The sequence below is a fragment of the Pelophylax lessonae genome (genome assembly GCF_965119305.1).
Source record: "Pelophylax lessonae genome assembly, chromosome: 7".
Lineage (NCBI taxonomy): Eukaryota > Metazoa > Chordata > Amphibia > Anura > Ranidae > Pelophylax > Pelophylax lessonae.
In genome coordinates, this window is record NC_138774.1 from 216,457,045 (window position 1) to 216,471,076 (window position 14,032).

Below are 14,032 nucleotides of genomic sequence, written 5' to 3' on the forward strand. Positions count from 1 at the left end.
TTGGAATGCTTAAAAGAGCAATTTCTGGAATCATATAGCAGAGGATAGTAAAGAGGACCATTTAATATGTTTAGATGTCTGCATGAATACATTCTTAAGATATCCCAATATCACTTTAACCTTTTATCATTAAAGAGCAGTTCTTGAGACCCAGGCAGGTGAGTTTGTCTTGGTTGAGGCAACAGTATACTGCAGGCAGGAGGAAATGTTTCCTCAGTCACCTTTCTCCTGTGATCAGACTAACATTGTAACTTGCAGCGAGTCACAAGGTGAGTGGCTTTAACAGAGGCCAATCTGTGTCAGTCATTTGTGAACACAGCCATGAACTGCACGGGCACCAGAAATGACATGGCCATATCATTAATCATCATTTCAGTTTAAAAAGTAGATGCTGACCCTGGATTACGACTGAATAAAAAAGCAAAACAAAAAAGCCATCGTTTGGGTATATACTGTGGCAAAAATACATGGGGGTGTTACAAATTACTTAGAATGCATGCACTTAACATGATAAAATATATCTGATGCCAGGTCTGTTTCTAATTTCCTTAAGACCGAGGACGAATCTTCATTTCAGAGACCTTGTAGGAATAGTGATACCCGCGACTGGAGTGCCAATTTATTCCATTAGCATAGCTGGTGTGGTTACCTCTTAGATAAAGTCCATTCAGGTTAGAATCATGACAACCACCATACCACCATCCTCCTCGGTAAGAATTGGCACAACTGTGGGTGCTTTTATCATTATCACGATCTTTGGTTGAAAATTGATAGTTTTTGTGTTGAGAAAATGAATCCGCTGTAAAAGAAAGAAGAAAATAACATATTTACAAGGTAAAGTGTACCTAAACCGGGGGGTAGGCAACCAGTCAGTCACGATCTACCTGTCGATCGCGGGCAGGTGATGGGTAGATTGCAAACACATCCCTGCCATGGTGGCCCTAGAGTGCTTCCCCCCAGAGCTACAGAGCAGTGCAGGTGCAGGCTCAGCCAATCCTAGGCTGCAGATGCTTTTCTTTCCCCGCAGACGCACGTATGCAAGGAATGTGCTGTGGGGCGGGAAAAGACTCTGGAACAGCTATGGCGGGTTTGGGATCTTGTTTGAACACACCTGAGTTTTCTGCTGAGTGTAGTACGCTCAACCCACCGACCTCCTCTCCAATCCATCCAAGGTGTGGGTCATGTGGGAGGTACGAGAGAGGAGGACCAGCAGGATAAACACCAGAACAGGTAGATCGGCCCCCTGCACTGTACTCTCCTGACCCCACAGTACCGTGCCCTCCTGCCTCTCCCTCCCTAGTACTGTGCCCTTCTGACCCCCTGCTGATCCATTAGCCTTTGCCCTGCTGATGCCCTGTCCTCTACTGTACTTACTCCCTGTCCTCTGCTCTATTGACCCCCATCCACTGCTCTGTTAACCCCTGATTTGCTCATCCCTCTCCTCTGCCCTACTGATCATTATACACTGCCCTACTTACTACTGACCCCTGGACACTGGTCTACATACTACTAACCTCTGTACAATGCCTTCTTACTACTGACCCCACGACACTGCTCTACATACTACTGACCTCTGTACACTACACTGCCCTACTTACTACTGACCTCTGTACACTGCCCTACTTACTACTGACCTCTGTACACTGCCCTACCTACTACTAAATTCTGTACACGGCTCTTTGTACTTCTTAATCTCACAGAGGCTTATTAAATCCCACTAAGCACAAGAATATGCTTTCTGGATCTGCTGACCTCTGTACTCTGCCCTACATACTACTGACCTCTGTACACTACACTGCCCTACTTACTACTGACCTCTGTACACTGTCCTACATACTACTGACCTCTGTACACTGTCCTTTCTACTACTGACCTCTGTACACTGCCCTACTTACTACTGACCTCTGTACACTGCCCTACTTACTACTGACCTCTGTACACTGTCCTACATACTACTGACCTCTGTACACTGCCCTACATACTACTGACCTCTGTACACTGCCCTACATACTACTGACCTCTGTACACTGCCCTACATACTACTGCCCTCTGTGCACTGCCCTACCTACTACTAAATTCTTTACACGGCTCATTTTACTTCTTACCTCTGTACTCTGCTCTACATACTACTGACCTCTGTACACTGTCCTACATACTACTGACCTTTGTACACTGCCCTACATACTACTGACCTCTGTACACTGCCCTACATACTACTGACCTCTGTACACTGCCCTACATACTACTGCCCTCTGTGCACTGCCCTACCTACTACTAAATTCTGTACACGGCTCTTTGTACTTCTTAATCTCACAGAGGCTTATTAAATCCCACTAAGCACAAGAATATGCTTTCTGGATCTGCTGACCTCTGTACTCTGCCCTACATACTACTGACCTCTGTACACTACACTGCCCTACTTACTACTGACCTCTGTACACTGTCCTACATACTACTGACCTCTGTACACTGTCCTTTCTACTACTGACCTCTGTACACTGCCCTACTTACTACTGACCTCTGTACACTGCCCTACTTACTACTGACCTCTGTACACTGTCCTACATACTACTGACCTCTGTACACTGCCCTACATACTACTGCCCTCTGTGCACTGCCCTACCTACTACTAAATTCTTTACACGGCTCATTTTACTTCTTACCTCTGTACTCTGCTCTACATACTACTGACCTCTGTACACTGTCCTACATACTACTGACCTCTGTACACTGCCCTACATACTACTGACCTCTGTACACTGCCCTACATACTACTGACCTCTGTACACTGCCCTACATACTACTGCCCTCTGTGCACTGCCCTACCTACTACTAAATTCTTTACACGGCTCATTTTACTTCTTACCTCTGTACTCTGCTCTACATACTACTGACCTCTGTACACTGTCCTACATACTACTGACCTCTGTACACTGCCCTACATACTACTGACCTCTGTACACTGCCCTACATACTACTGCCCTCTGTGCACTGCCCTACCTACTACTAAATTCTGTACACGGCTCTTTGTACTTCTTACCTCTGGACACTGCCCTACATTCTACTGTCCCCTGTACACTGCCCTACATGTTACTGACCTCTGTACACTGCCATACCTACTACTGATCCCTGGGTACTACCTTACCTACTATTGACCCCTGGGCACTGCCCTACATGGCAGATTGCCAGGCTAGCATTGAGGCCAGCCAGTGCAGGAACAAGGTCATCCAGCGCCCAGGGCAAATATGCCAAACTGCGCCCCCCCCTTACCTTAAGGTTAGGGCCAGGGTGCCCCAATCCCCGTGATTACCCATTGCGCCAAGGGCAGCCGTCCCTCCTGCCCACCCCTTGTCCTGGCCCTGAGGCCAGCCATTTCTGAAATGAGTCGATCAAGTCAGCCTGCAGTACCAGATGTTCTGCTTTCATGATAGACTCTGGTATCAGCCTTGTGGGCAATTACTCCCTAGACATGAAAAAAACTGTGAATGAAAGTGAACGCAGAGCTTCTCACTGAAGCTACATTTTAAGGTGGGCATAGTGGCAAAGTGTATATTTTTACAGTGGCATTAGTTTTATTAGATTTTCCTAAGTTTTCTTTATGCCCTCTTTACTTTTTATTAGGAGCTTGCTAGGTAATTTCTTTAAAAAAAAAAAAAAAAGGGGCGCAGAACCCCGGTGATCTTTGATCCCTTCCATGTTATTCAGTCAGATCTCCATCTCTCAAAGGTTGCCTTTCTCTGCTCCAGAAGAAGCAGTAAATGGCTCCATGGCATTAGTCCACCCTAATCTACTCCTTTTCTCCCTTAAAACTCCTTCCTTGCCTGCTTTGTTGCATCAAGATGCATGCTCTGAAGGAACAACATACCCCTGCTGTTCCTTCAGAGCCTTGTGCTGTAAACAGTGACACCTGTGCCCATGTGGATGTAACATCATCGCGGCTCAGCCATTCAAGTGGCTGCAGCCCGCGAACCCGGAAGGAAGACCAGGTGAAGATGGAAGCCTCTGCAGCAGTGACAACACGTGGCTGAAGGGCTTCCTTTCAAAGTACTGGGAGTCTTTCATAATGTTCATAATGTGCTAGTGTGCAATGCAGTTGTGGGGAAGAGGCTGTTTACCTCATCAACATAGGGGGTGTTAAGGACCCCCCTGGCAAGGTACTTCCCAAGTATTGAGGGCCTGGCCTGATGCTGTAGTAGGTTGTATACATCCCACAGATGCACCATTTCACAGGTAGGGTTAGGACATCCCCATGTTATTTAATAAAGTTTAGTATTTTTACTGTTTCACTGTAAACATTACCAAAAATGCTGCTTCCTGCCAGGGCGAGCAACGTGTGTTGATGGGTGGTGCTTTTTTCTTTTCGCTGCCATTGGGCATCATGATAGACGTTGGACAATGTGATTGTTGATAAATGTTTTTTTTTTTATAATTAAAGGACTTGTAAGAAACTGTGTTTGTGTTTTTATTTACACTTTACATGATTTTTGTGAATCAGTAGGGGGTTACTTATTCACAAGGGGGGATGGTGGTATCTGGACGCCCCACTAAAGAGGACCAGGGTTGTGGAGTAAAGTCCCTTGTCCTCATCAACATGGAGTCATGGTGCTTTACCAGGGAGGTTACCCCCTGATAGGGTACCTCCTCAATGTTGAAGGCATGTGACCTGGAATGGTTCAGGTGGGGGGTGCATGCTCGCCCACCCCTTTCCTGGCCCTCCCGGCTATATGCTCAAATAAGGGCCTTGTATGGATTTTTAGGGGGTACCTCACTTTTTATGTCTATTTTTTGCATGGAGCTTCTACTTAAAGAATTTGGAGTTCTCCTACTTATAGAGTTTGGAGTACCTCATACCATTTTTTTTTTTTTTGTGTTGGGTCCCTTTTAAAATTTGTACCAGACCTAAAGGGCCTGGCATGCATTTTGGGACCCACAAGCTGGGAACAATGTCAAATGATAACAGTCATCAGGAACATAGGTGTGCGTAGCCTATTGAATTAGGGTGTGCATCCCAGAGCTTAAACAGTAAACACACATTCCTTTCTCTGCAGCCTCAGCTGCACTGGACAGTAGATGAATAGGAAGTGCCGGTGCTGAGTGGCTTCCTGTTTATTCACAAACTGAAACATCACACACACGATTTACTATGCTTCATTATGATTGAACACCGTGAGTGAGTGTGTTGACCGTATTTATTTAGAAAAGGAAGGGGCCATGAAAGGGGATAATGATTAGCCCCTTCTCCCACTCTCCATCCTGAAACTTCCCCTGCAGCAGCCAGGGGGAAAGAGGAGAGGAGGGGAGAGAAGGGAAGCCAGCAGCACTGCGCTGGGGGGTGGCGCAACACGGGGGGATGCCCGGGCAGTAGGGGGAATCCTGACCACACAGAGTGATTAGGATGCACACTCCCTGTGCACGCCTATGATCAGGAGGTAGAGTGCAGAGGAAAGGATCAGTTCCCTGTTAAGCCCCTTTCACATGAAGGGTCTTATTTGGTCTGCCTGTCAGTTTTTCAGTTGGATCTGATTGGACCCTCCATTCACGCCTATGGACCGGCAGGTGTTAACGAACTTGTGTCTGTTTACACCCGCGTACCTTCAATCCAGCCCTGTGCAACAAGAATAAAAAATGGAAGGGGATCCGTCCCCCTCATCTAGGCGGATCAGATTGGAGGGCCATCAGTTGTAAAGGGACACCTGGAGTCTGCTTAGACCCATAGGTCCATAGAGCAGAGCGGGCTTGGTCTGTGTCCGCCCTGCATAAACTGAGCAGGCATGGACCTGTCTGCACCCACTCTGTTCAATTCAGCAGGGGATTAGCGGACAGATGCCCTGCTAATCAAAATCGTGTGAAAGGACCTTAGAGTTTATATATACTGTGTATATATATATATATCCTATAACAGCCCTCAAAAATTCCACTTGCTGCATTTTGCGAGTGGAATGATGAGGATGGCGAGTAAGGGCTGTGCTGCAAGAAAAGGGTGGACCCGGGGCGCAGAGCAGTGCGCCCTAAGGCCACCCATTGTGTGACAATAGCGAATGAATATTCGCTATTGTCACGTGGATCCTCCTCCTGATCCTCCTCTGGGCCAATCAGGACGCGGGTCCAAGACCCGTCTCCTGATTGGCCGAAAGGCGAACAATTGCCATTGGCCAAGGAGGAGGAGGAGGATTCGGGAGATGCGGAGGATTGAGGAGAAGCCGCCGCTGCATCAGGTAAGTGCACGCTGGTCTCTCTGCACACTGTGGTCACTCTGCATTGAAAGGGGGCATGCTGTGGGAACTCTGCATTGAAAGGGGGCACGCTGTGGTCACTCTGCATTGAAATGGGGCACGCTGTGGTCACTCTGCATTGAAAGGGGGCACGCTGTGGGCACTCTGCATTGAAAGGGGGCATGCTGTGGGCATTCTGCATTGAAAGGGGGCACGCTGTGGTCACTCTGCATTTAAGGGGGCACGCTGTGGGCACTCTGCATTGAAAGGGGGCACGCTGTGGTCACTCTGCATTTAAGGGGTCATGGTGTGGGCACTCTGCATTGAAAGGGGGCATGCTGTGGGCACTCTGCATTGAAAGGGGGCATGCTGTGGGCACTCTACATTGAAGGGGGCACGCTGTGGGCACTCTACATTGAAGGGGGCACGCCGTGGGCACTCTACATTGAAGGGGGCACGCTGTGGGCACTCTACATTGAAGGGGCACGCTGTGGGCACTCTGCATTAAAAGGGGGCATGCTGTGGTCACTCTGCATTTAAGGGGTCATGCTGTGGGCACTCTGCATTGAAAGGGGGCATGCTGTGGGCACTCTACATTGAAGGGGGCACGCTGTGGGCACTCTACATTGAAGGGGGCACGCTGTGGGCACTCTGCATTGAAAGGGGGCACGCTGTGGTCACTCTGCATTGAAAGGGGCATGCTGTGGGCACTCTGCATTGAAAGGGGGCACGCTGTGGTCACTCTGCATTGAAGGGGGCACGCTGTGGGCACTCTAAAGTTGTTGTTGTTAATATTTTTATGTAACTTAATTCTGAATAAAACATTTAACAGTGTCGTTTTATGAGATATTTTACGAGGGCGTGTTTAGGGGCGGAGCAGGGTAGGGTTTGGGTGGGGCAACAACTGGCGAGTAACTCTTAAGGCCTGGCTAGTAGCTCATGACTTGAAATTTTGAGCCCTGTCCTATAATGTATTCTATGCATTAGGATAAAAAGCCTTCTGTGCGCAGCAGTCTCCCCAGCAACCCATAATACAGGGGTGTCAAACTCAAATTCACTGGGGGCCGCATCAGCAATATAGTTGCCCTCAAAGGGCCGGTTGTACGGAGATTGGGGTTCATGAGCACGCTGGGTACAGAGTGCGGAGTCAGGAGTGCGCTGGGTACAGAGTGCGGAGTCAGGAGTGCGCTGGGTACAGAGTGCGGAGTTCAGGAGTGCGCTGGGTACAGAGTGCGGAGTTCAGGAGTGCGCTGGGTACAGAGTACGGAGTTCAGGAGTGCGCTGGGTACAGAGTGTGGAGTTAGGAGTGCGCTGGGTACAAAGTGCGGAGTCAGGAGTGCGCTGGGTACAAAGTGCGTAGTTCAGGAGTGCGCTGGGTACAGAGTGCATAGTTCAGGAGTGCGCTGGGTACAGAGTGCGGAGTTCAGGAGTGCGCTGGGTACAGAGTGCGGAGTCAGGAGTGCGCTGGGTACAGAGTGCAGAGTTCAGGAGTGCGCTGGGTACAAAGTGCAGAGTTCAGGAGTGCGCTGGGTACAGAGTGCGGAGTCAGGAGTGCGCTGGGTACAGAGTGCGGAGTTCAGGAGTGCGCTGGGTACAGAGTGCAGAGTTCAGGAGTGCGCTGGGTACAAAGTGCGGAGTTCAGGAGTGCGCTGGGTACAGAGTGCGGAGTTCAGGAGTGCGCTGGGTACAGAGTACGGAGTCAGGAGTGCGCTGGGTACAGAGTGCGAAGTCAGGAGTGGGCTGGGTACAGAGTGCGAGGTTCAGGAGTGCGCTGGGTACAGAGTGTGGAGTCAGGAGTGCGCTGGGTACAAAGTGCGTAGTTCAGGAGTGCGCTGGGTACAGAGTGCGTAGTTCAGGAGTGCGCTGGGTACAGAGTACGGAGTCAGGAGTGCGCTGGGTACAGAGTGCGGAGTTCAGGAGTGCGCTGGGTACAGAGTACGGAGTCAGGAGTGCGCTGGGTACAGAGTGCGGAGTTCAGGAGTGCGCTGGGTACAGAGTACGGAGTCAGGAGTGCGCTGGGTACAGAGTGCGAAGTCAGGAGTGGGCTGGGTACAGAGTGCGAGGTTCAGGAGTGCGCTGGGTACAGAGTACGGAGTCAGGAGTGCGCTGGGTACAGAGTGCGAAGTCAGGAGTGGGCTGGGTGCAGAGTGCGTAGTCAGGAGTGCGCTGGGTACAGAGTGCGGAGTTCAGGAGTGCGCTGGGTACAGAGTGCGGAGTTCAGGAGTGCGCTGGGTACAGAGTGCAGAGTTCAGGAGTGCGCTGGGTACAAAGTGCGGAGTTCAGGAGTGCGCTGGGTACAGAGTGCGGAGTTCAGGAGTGCGCTGGGTACAGAGTGCGGAGTCAGGAGTGCGCTGGGTGCAGAGTGCGTAGTCAGGAGTGGGCTGGGTACAGAGTGCGGAGTTCAGGAGTGCGCTGGGTACAGAGTGTGGAGTCAGGAGTGCGCTGGGTACAGAGTGCGAAGTCTGGAGTGCGCTGGGTACAGAATGCGGAGTCAGGAGTGTGCTGGGTACAGAGTAGAGCTGCACGATTCTGGCCAAAATGAGAATCACGATTTTTTAGCTTGGAATAAAGATCACGATTCTCTCACGATTCTCTGTGTAACAAAAAAAAATCGGGATAACTTTACTGTTATGTTTTTTTATTCATTAAAGTCTATTAATTGCGTTTGAAAGACTGCTGCGCAAATACAGTGTGACATAAAATATTACAACAATCGCAATTTTATTCTGTAGGGTCTCTGCTAAAAAATATATAAAATGTTTGGGGGTTCTAAGTACTTTTCTAGCAAAAAAAATGATTTTAACTTGCAAGCAACAAGTGTCAGAAAAAGGTCTAGTCTTTAAGAGGTTAAACTTCCTTTCTCCCTGGCAGAGGGAAGGAAAAGATACAATATAATCATTTTGTTTATAGTTACTGGGAGACTTAGGGAGGAAAGATACAATGTAATCATTTTGTTTATAGTTTCTGGGAGTTTTCCACAGCTGTTCTCTCTGCTCCCTCAGCTATTCAAAGAATCGAGCATATGTCAGGTTTAGATCGTCAGGGGGGGTGAATCGAGATCGCGATTTTCATACGATTAATCGTGCAGCTCTAGTACAGAGTGCGGAGTCAGGAGTGCGCTGGGTACAGAGTGCGGAGTCAGGAGTGCGCTGGGTACAGAGTGCGGAGTTCAGGAGTGCGCTGGGTACAGAGTGCGGAGTTCAGGAGTGCGCTGGGTACAGAGTGCGGAGTCAGGAGTGCGCTGGGTACAGAGTGCGGAGTTCAGGAGTGCGCTGGGTACAGAGTGCGGAGTTCAGGAGTGCGCTGGGTACAGAGTGCAGAGTTCAGTAGTGCGCTGGGTACACAGTGCGGAGTCAGTAGTGCGCTGGGTACAAAGTGCGTAGTTCAGGAGTGCGCTGGGTACAGAGTGCGTAGTTCAGGAGTGCGCTGGGTACAGAGTGCGGAGTTCAGGAGTGCGCTGGGTACAGAGTGCGGAGTCAGGAGTGCGCTGGGTACAGAGTGCAGAGTTCAGGAGTGCGCTGGGTACAGAGTGCGGAGTCAGGAGTGCGCTGGGTACAGAGTGCGAAGTCAGGAGTGCGCTGGGTACAGAGTGCGGAGTCAGGAGTGCACTGGGTACAGAGTGCGGAGTCAGGAGTGCGCTGGGTACAGAGTGCGAAGTCAGGAGTGCGCTGGGTACAGAGTGCGGAGTCAGGAGTGCGCTGGATACATAGTGCGGAGTCAGGAGTGCGCTGGGTACAGAGTGCGGAGTCAGGAGTGCGCTGGGTACAGAGTGCGGAGTCAGGAGTGCGCTGGGTACAGAGTGCGGACTCAGGAGTGCGCTGGGTACAGAGTGCGAAGTCAGGAGTGCGCTGGGTACAGAATGCGGAGTTCAGGAGTGCGCTGGGTACAGAGTGCGGAGTTCAGGAGTGCGCTGGGTACAGAGTGCGGAGTCCGGAGTGCGCTGGGTACAGAGTGCGGAGTCCGGAGTGCGCTGGGTACAGAGTTCGAAGTCAGGAGTGCGCTGGGTACAGAGTGCGGAGTCCGGAGTGCGCTGGGTACAGAGTGCGGAGTCAGGAGTGCAGAGTTGCGTGCGGAGTTTTGGCGTGCGCTGGGTACGGAGTGCGGGGCTCAGGAGTGTGCTCTGCTCCCATCCTCCCACCTGCCTCCACAGCCCTCACGACCCCACCCTGGCCCCCCCAAAAGAAGACTCACATCTGTGCTTTCTCTTACCTTCCTATCTGTCCCAGCTCTGGTAAACCCCTGCCTGTATATTGGGCAAAAAGCCCGCTCTCAGGGTTCAGCTCACTGACAAAAAAAAAAAAAACACTGACACTAATAGCCGGCGCCGCTAGAGGGACTGAGGAGAGAGAGCAGGAGACTGGACAGCCGGGCATGCGCTCAGCTCAATCAGCCGGCGCCGCTAGGACAGAGGGAGTGCGAGAGGTCTCCATGGAGACCGGCCGGCCGCGCATGCGCACAAACACAGGCGGCGCCGGAGAATGTATTTGATGTGCGAGAAAGTGGTGGCAGGCAGCGGCCGCTAAGCGGGCCGCATGAAAAGGCCTGGCGGGACGGATTCGGCCCGCGGGCCTTGTGTTTGCCACCCGTGTCATAATACTTACCTCAGTCCCCTCTCTATCCAGCAATATCCATGAATGCCTCAGAACTCAGAAAGTCCAGAACTCTTTCTCCTGATTGGCTGAGACACAGCAGTGGTGCCATTGGCTCCCGCTAATGTCAATCAAACTCAGTTAGCCAATCAGGAGAGAGAGGGGGCAGGGCTGAGTCTGAATGGATACACGGAACTGCAGCTCGGCTCGGGTGCCCCATAGCAAGCTGCTTGCTGTGGGGGCACTCAATAGGAGGGAGGGGTCAGGAGCTCCAGCCAGGGACACGAGAAGAGGAGGATCTGGGCTGCTCTGTGCAAAACCATTACACAGGACAGGTAACATGTTTGGTATTTTAATAGAAAAAAAAAATGAGACTTTACAATCACTTTAAAAACAAATATAATCATGGTGGCTTTCCGATGTCTATTCTACCTAGGAGGGATAAGGGGTACCAGTGGTCCCCCATATGATCTGACATAGGGGTGTCTGGACTTGAAACAATACAGATATGTTCATTGTATAGATTCCAGCTATGGTATTTACAACCCAATGTCTGTTAGTTCCCTGGATTGCTCAGCTTGCAAGAGGGTGACAGTTTTATTAGGGTTTCCAGACTTAAAGTATGGATTGGATAATGGAAAGGTCTGTGTGTCTGATCAATAGATTGATAAGGTCCTGGCTTCAGTTAACAGTCTGTGTGTTGTATAACTGAAGAAAAATGGTGGGGGGCAAGGTCACTGTGGTAGGCCCTTCCCATGACAACACAGCTAGTTGTGGTTTGAGTACACATGACCATTACACCTTCCTTCTCTTTGTACAAAACAGAAAATTATTTGACCGACATGCTATTTTTTTAACAAAACCAGACTAGGGATGTAACTACAGAGGTTGCAGGGGTTGCAATTGCAACTGGGCCCCATGCTCCAGGGGGCCTGTGCGGCTCCTCTGTACACCTGTATAGGTGGGGCGGCGGGGGCAGCATGGAGAGAAATCAATGTAGCTAATGTTCTGCTGTCTCTGGATCCCTGTGTGCTACCCCCCCCCCCCACTGTGCTTCCTCCCCTCTCCTGCCGGCTGCTGCAGGGGATGTGTCACAATAGAGAACCAGGAAGGGGTCGGTAAATATGTAATTTAACAGCTCCTTCCTTTTCTGAATGGACAGCAATGTCCACAACTGCCTTAGCTGTCCGGAACTCTTTCTCCTGATTGGCTGAGACACAGCAGTGGTGCCATTGGCTCCCGCTGCTGTCAATCAAACTCAGTTAGCCAATCAGGAGAGAGAGGGGGCAGGGCTGAGTCTGAATGGATACACGAAACTGCAGCTCGGCTCGGGTGCCCCCATAGCAAGTTGCTTGCCGTGGGGGCACTCAATAGGAGGGAGGGGCCAGGAGCTCCAGCCAGGGACCCGAGAAGAGGAGGATCTGGGCTGCCCTGTCCAAAACCATTACACAGGACAGGTAAGTATAACATGTTTGGTATTTTAATAGAAAAAAAAATGAGACTTTACAATCACTTTCAAAACAAATATAATCATGGTAGCTTTCCGATGTCTATTCTACCTAGGAGGGATAATGGGTGCTAGTGGTCCCCCATGTGATCTTACATAGGGGTGTCTGGACTTAAAAATGATACAAATTACCTGAGGAAAGTAAATATGTCCATATTCTGGCTGTGCTATTGTTATTTTGTGTAGCACTCTCCAAGGTAGATGCTAGTAAAATATAGTGGGGCCTTGTCTGCTTAACAGCAGGGTCATGTTTTCAGCTAGGCTGGCATGTGTTCCCAGGTGTTCCTGCTGTGTTAGGGAGTCTCCCCACTGTATCCCAATGTGTGCTCTCATTGGGCAGTGGAAGAGACCTGACCAATAGCACACCAGGGCTTGTATCCATCCTGGAAGGGCAGATTCTGCTGCACAGCACTCTGGGAGGGGGTATAAGTCTGTGTAGAGCACATGACAGATTTTCTTTGGCGGGAAGCAGAGTCCCAGGAGGGAGGTGACGGCTGTCTCTCCTCCTGTCAGGAAGAATCGGGTGTCCCAGACAGCCTGAGGGGATACAGGGCTGAGCTGAGCTGCAGAGAAGGATCCAGCGTGCTGAGGACCAGCGGAGCTGTTGGGGGTCGAGTTTCTGGAAAGCATTCTGAGTCGTGAGTACTGCAAACTGCCCCTGGGGGTCTGCCTGGGAGAGGGGACCACTCCGGAGAAGGTCAGAGGGATCCAGAAGCTAGCTAGCTGGTACAGGAATATAGTAAAGGGGGTGCCAGTGATAACCCTGAATAGTAAAGGGGGTGCCAGCGGTTGGGCCCTGAAGTGTAAAGTGTTAAAGTGTTGAGAGTTGCAGCAGTGACTACCTCAGTCAGGGAGGACTGGAGGAAGCAGTGCAAAAGGACTTTTGAGCTAACAGGAGTGTCAGAAGTCAGTTTCAGTTCAGTGACAGCAAATCACTATTCACAAGCGCCCGCAAGCTTTGGTCGGCATCCAGCTGGTGTCAAGTTAGCGCTAGAAGGCATTTTTTTTCTCAAGTGTCCCATTCTTGTAACTAGTTGAGCCAGAGTAGTATCCCACTCATTCCCTTCTCCCATCCTCATATAAAATGAACAAAAAAAACAAAAAACAAAAGATGCCGGACTGTTCATTGTCTCAGATCTCACACTTGGGCAACAAGCTTAAATGTGCTGTTGGTGGTAACGGTAACCCTGGCAGACCCATATCCAGCACTGATGCAGGAAATATTGCTACATTTGGAAGTTATGGAATATACTGGAATGATGGATTCTACCGAGAGACAGATATGTTCATTGTATAGATTCCAGCTGTGGTATTTACAACCCAATGTCTATTAGTTCTCTGGATTGATCAGCTTGCAAGAGGGTGACAGTTTTATTAGGGTTTCCAGACTTAAAGTGTGGATTGGGTAATGGAAAGGTCTGTGTGTCTGATCAATAGATTGATAAGGTCCAAGCTTCAGTTAACAGTCTGTGTATTGTATAACTGAAGAAAAAAGGTGGGGGGGGGGGGGGGCAAGGTCACTGTGGTAGGCCCTTCCCATGACAACACAGCTAGTTGTGGGCCGAGTACACATGACCATTACACCTTCCTTCTCTTTCCATACAAAACGGAAAATTCTTTGACTGGCATGCTATTTTTTTCACAACACCAGACCAGGGGCGTAACTACAAGGATTGCTGGGGTTGCAGTTGCAACCGGGCCCCATGCTCCAGGGGGCCTGTGCG

General features: G+C 50.2%; 1 protein-coding gene across 1 annotated transcript in view; it reads right to left on the bottom strand.

Annotated features, from left to right (window-relative positions):
- Positions 1–425: 425 nt before the first annotated feature.
- LOC309559551 (ficolin-1-B-like) overlaps positions 426–14,032 on the bottom strand; it is a 45,177-nt gene continuing 31,570 nt past the window's right edge. The window contains exon 8 of the mRNA XM_082262853.1: positions 426–799. Coding sequence (XP_082118979.1) covers positions 549–799 — 251 coding nt within the window. The 3' untranslated portion in view covers positions 426–548. The remainder of the gene's footprint in view (positions 800–14,032) is intronic.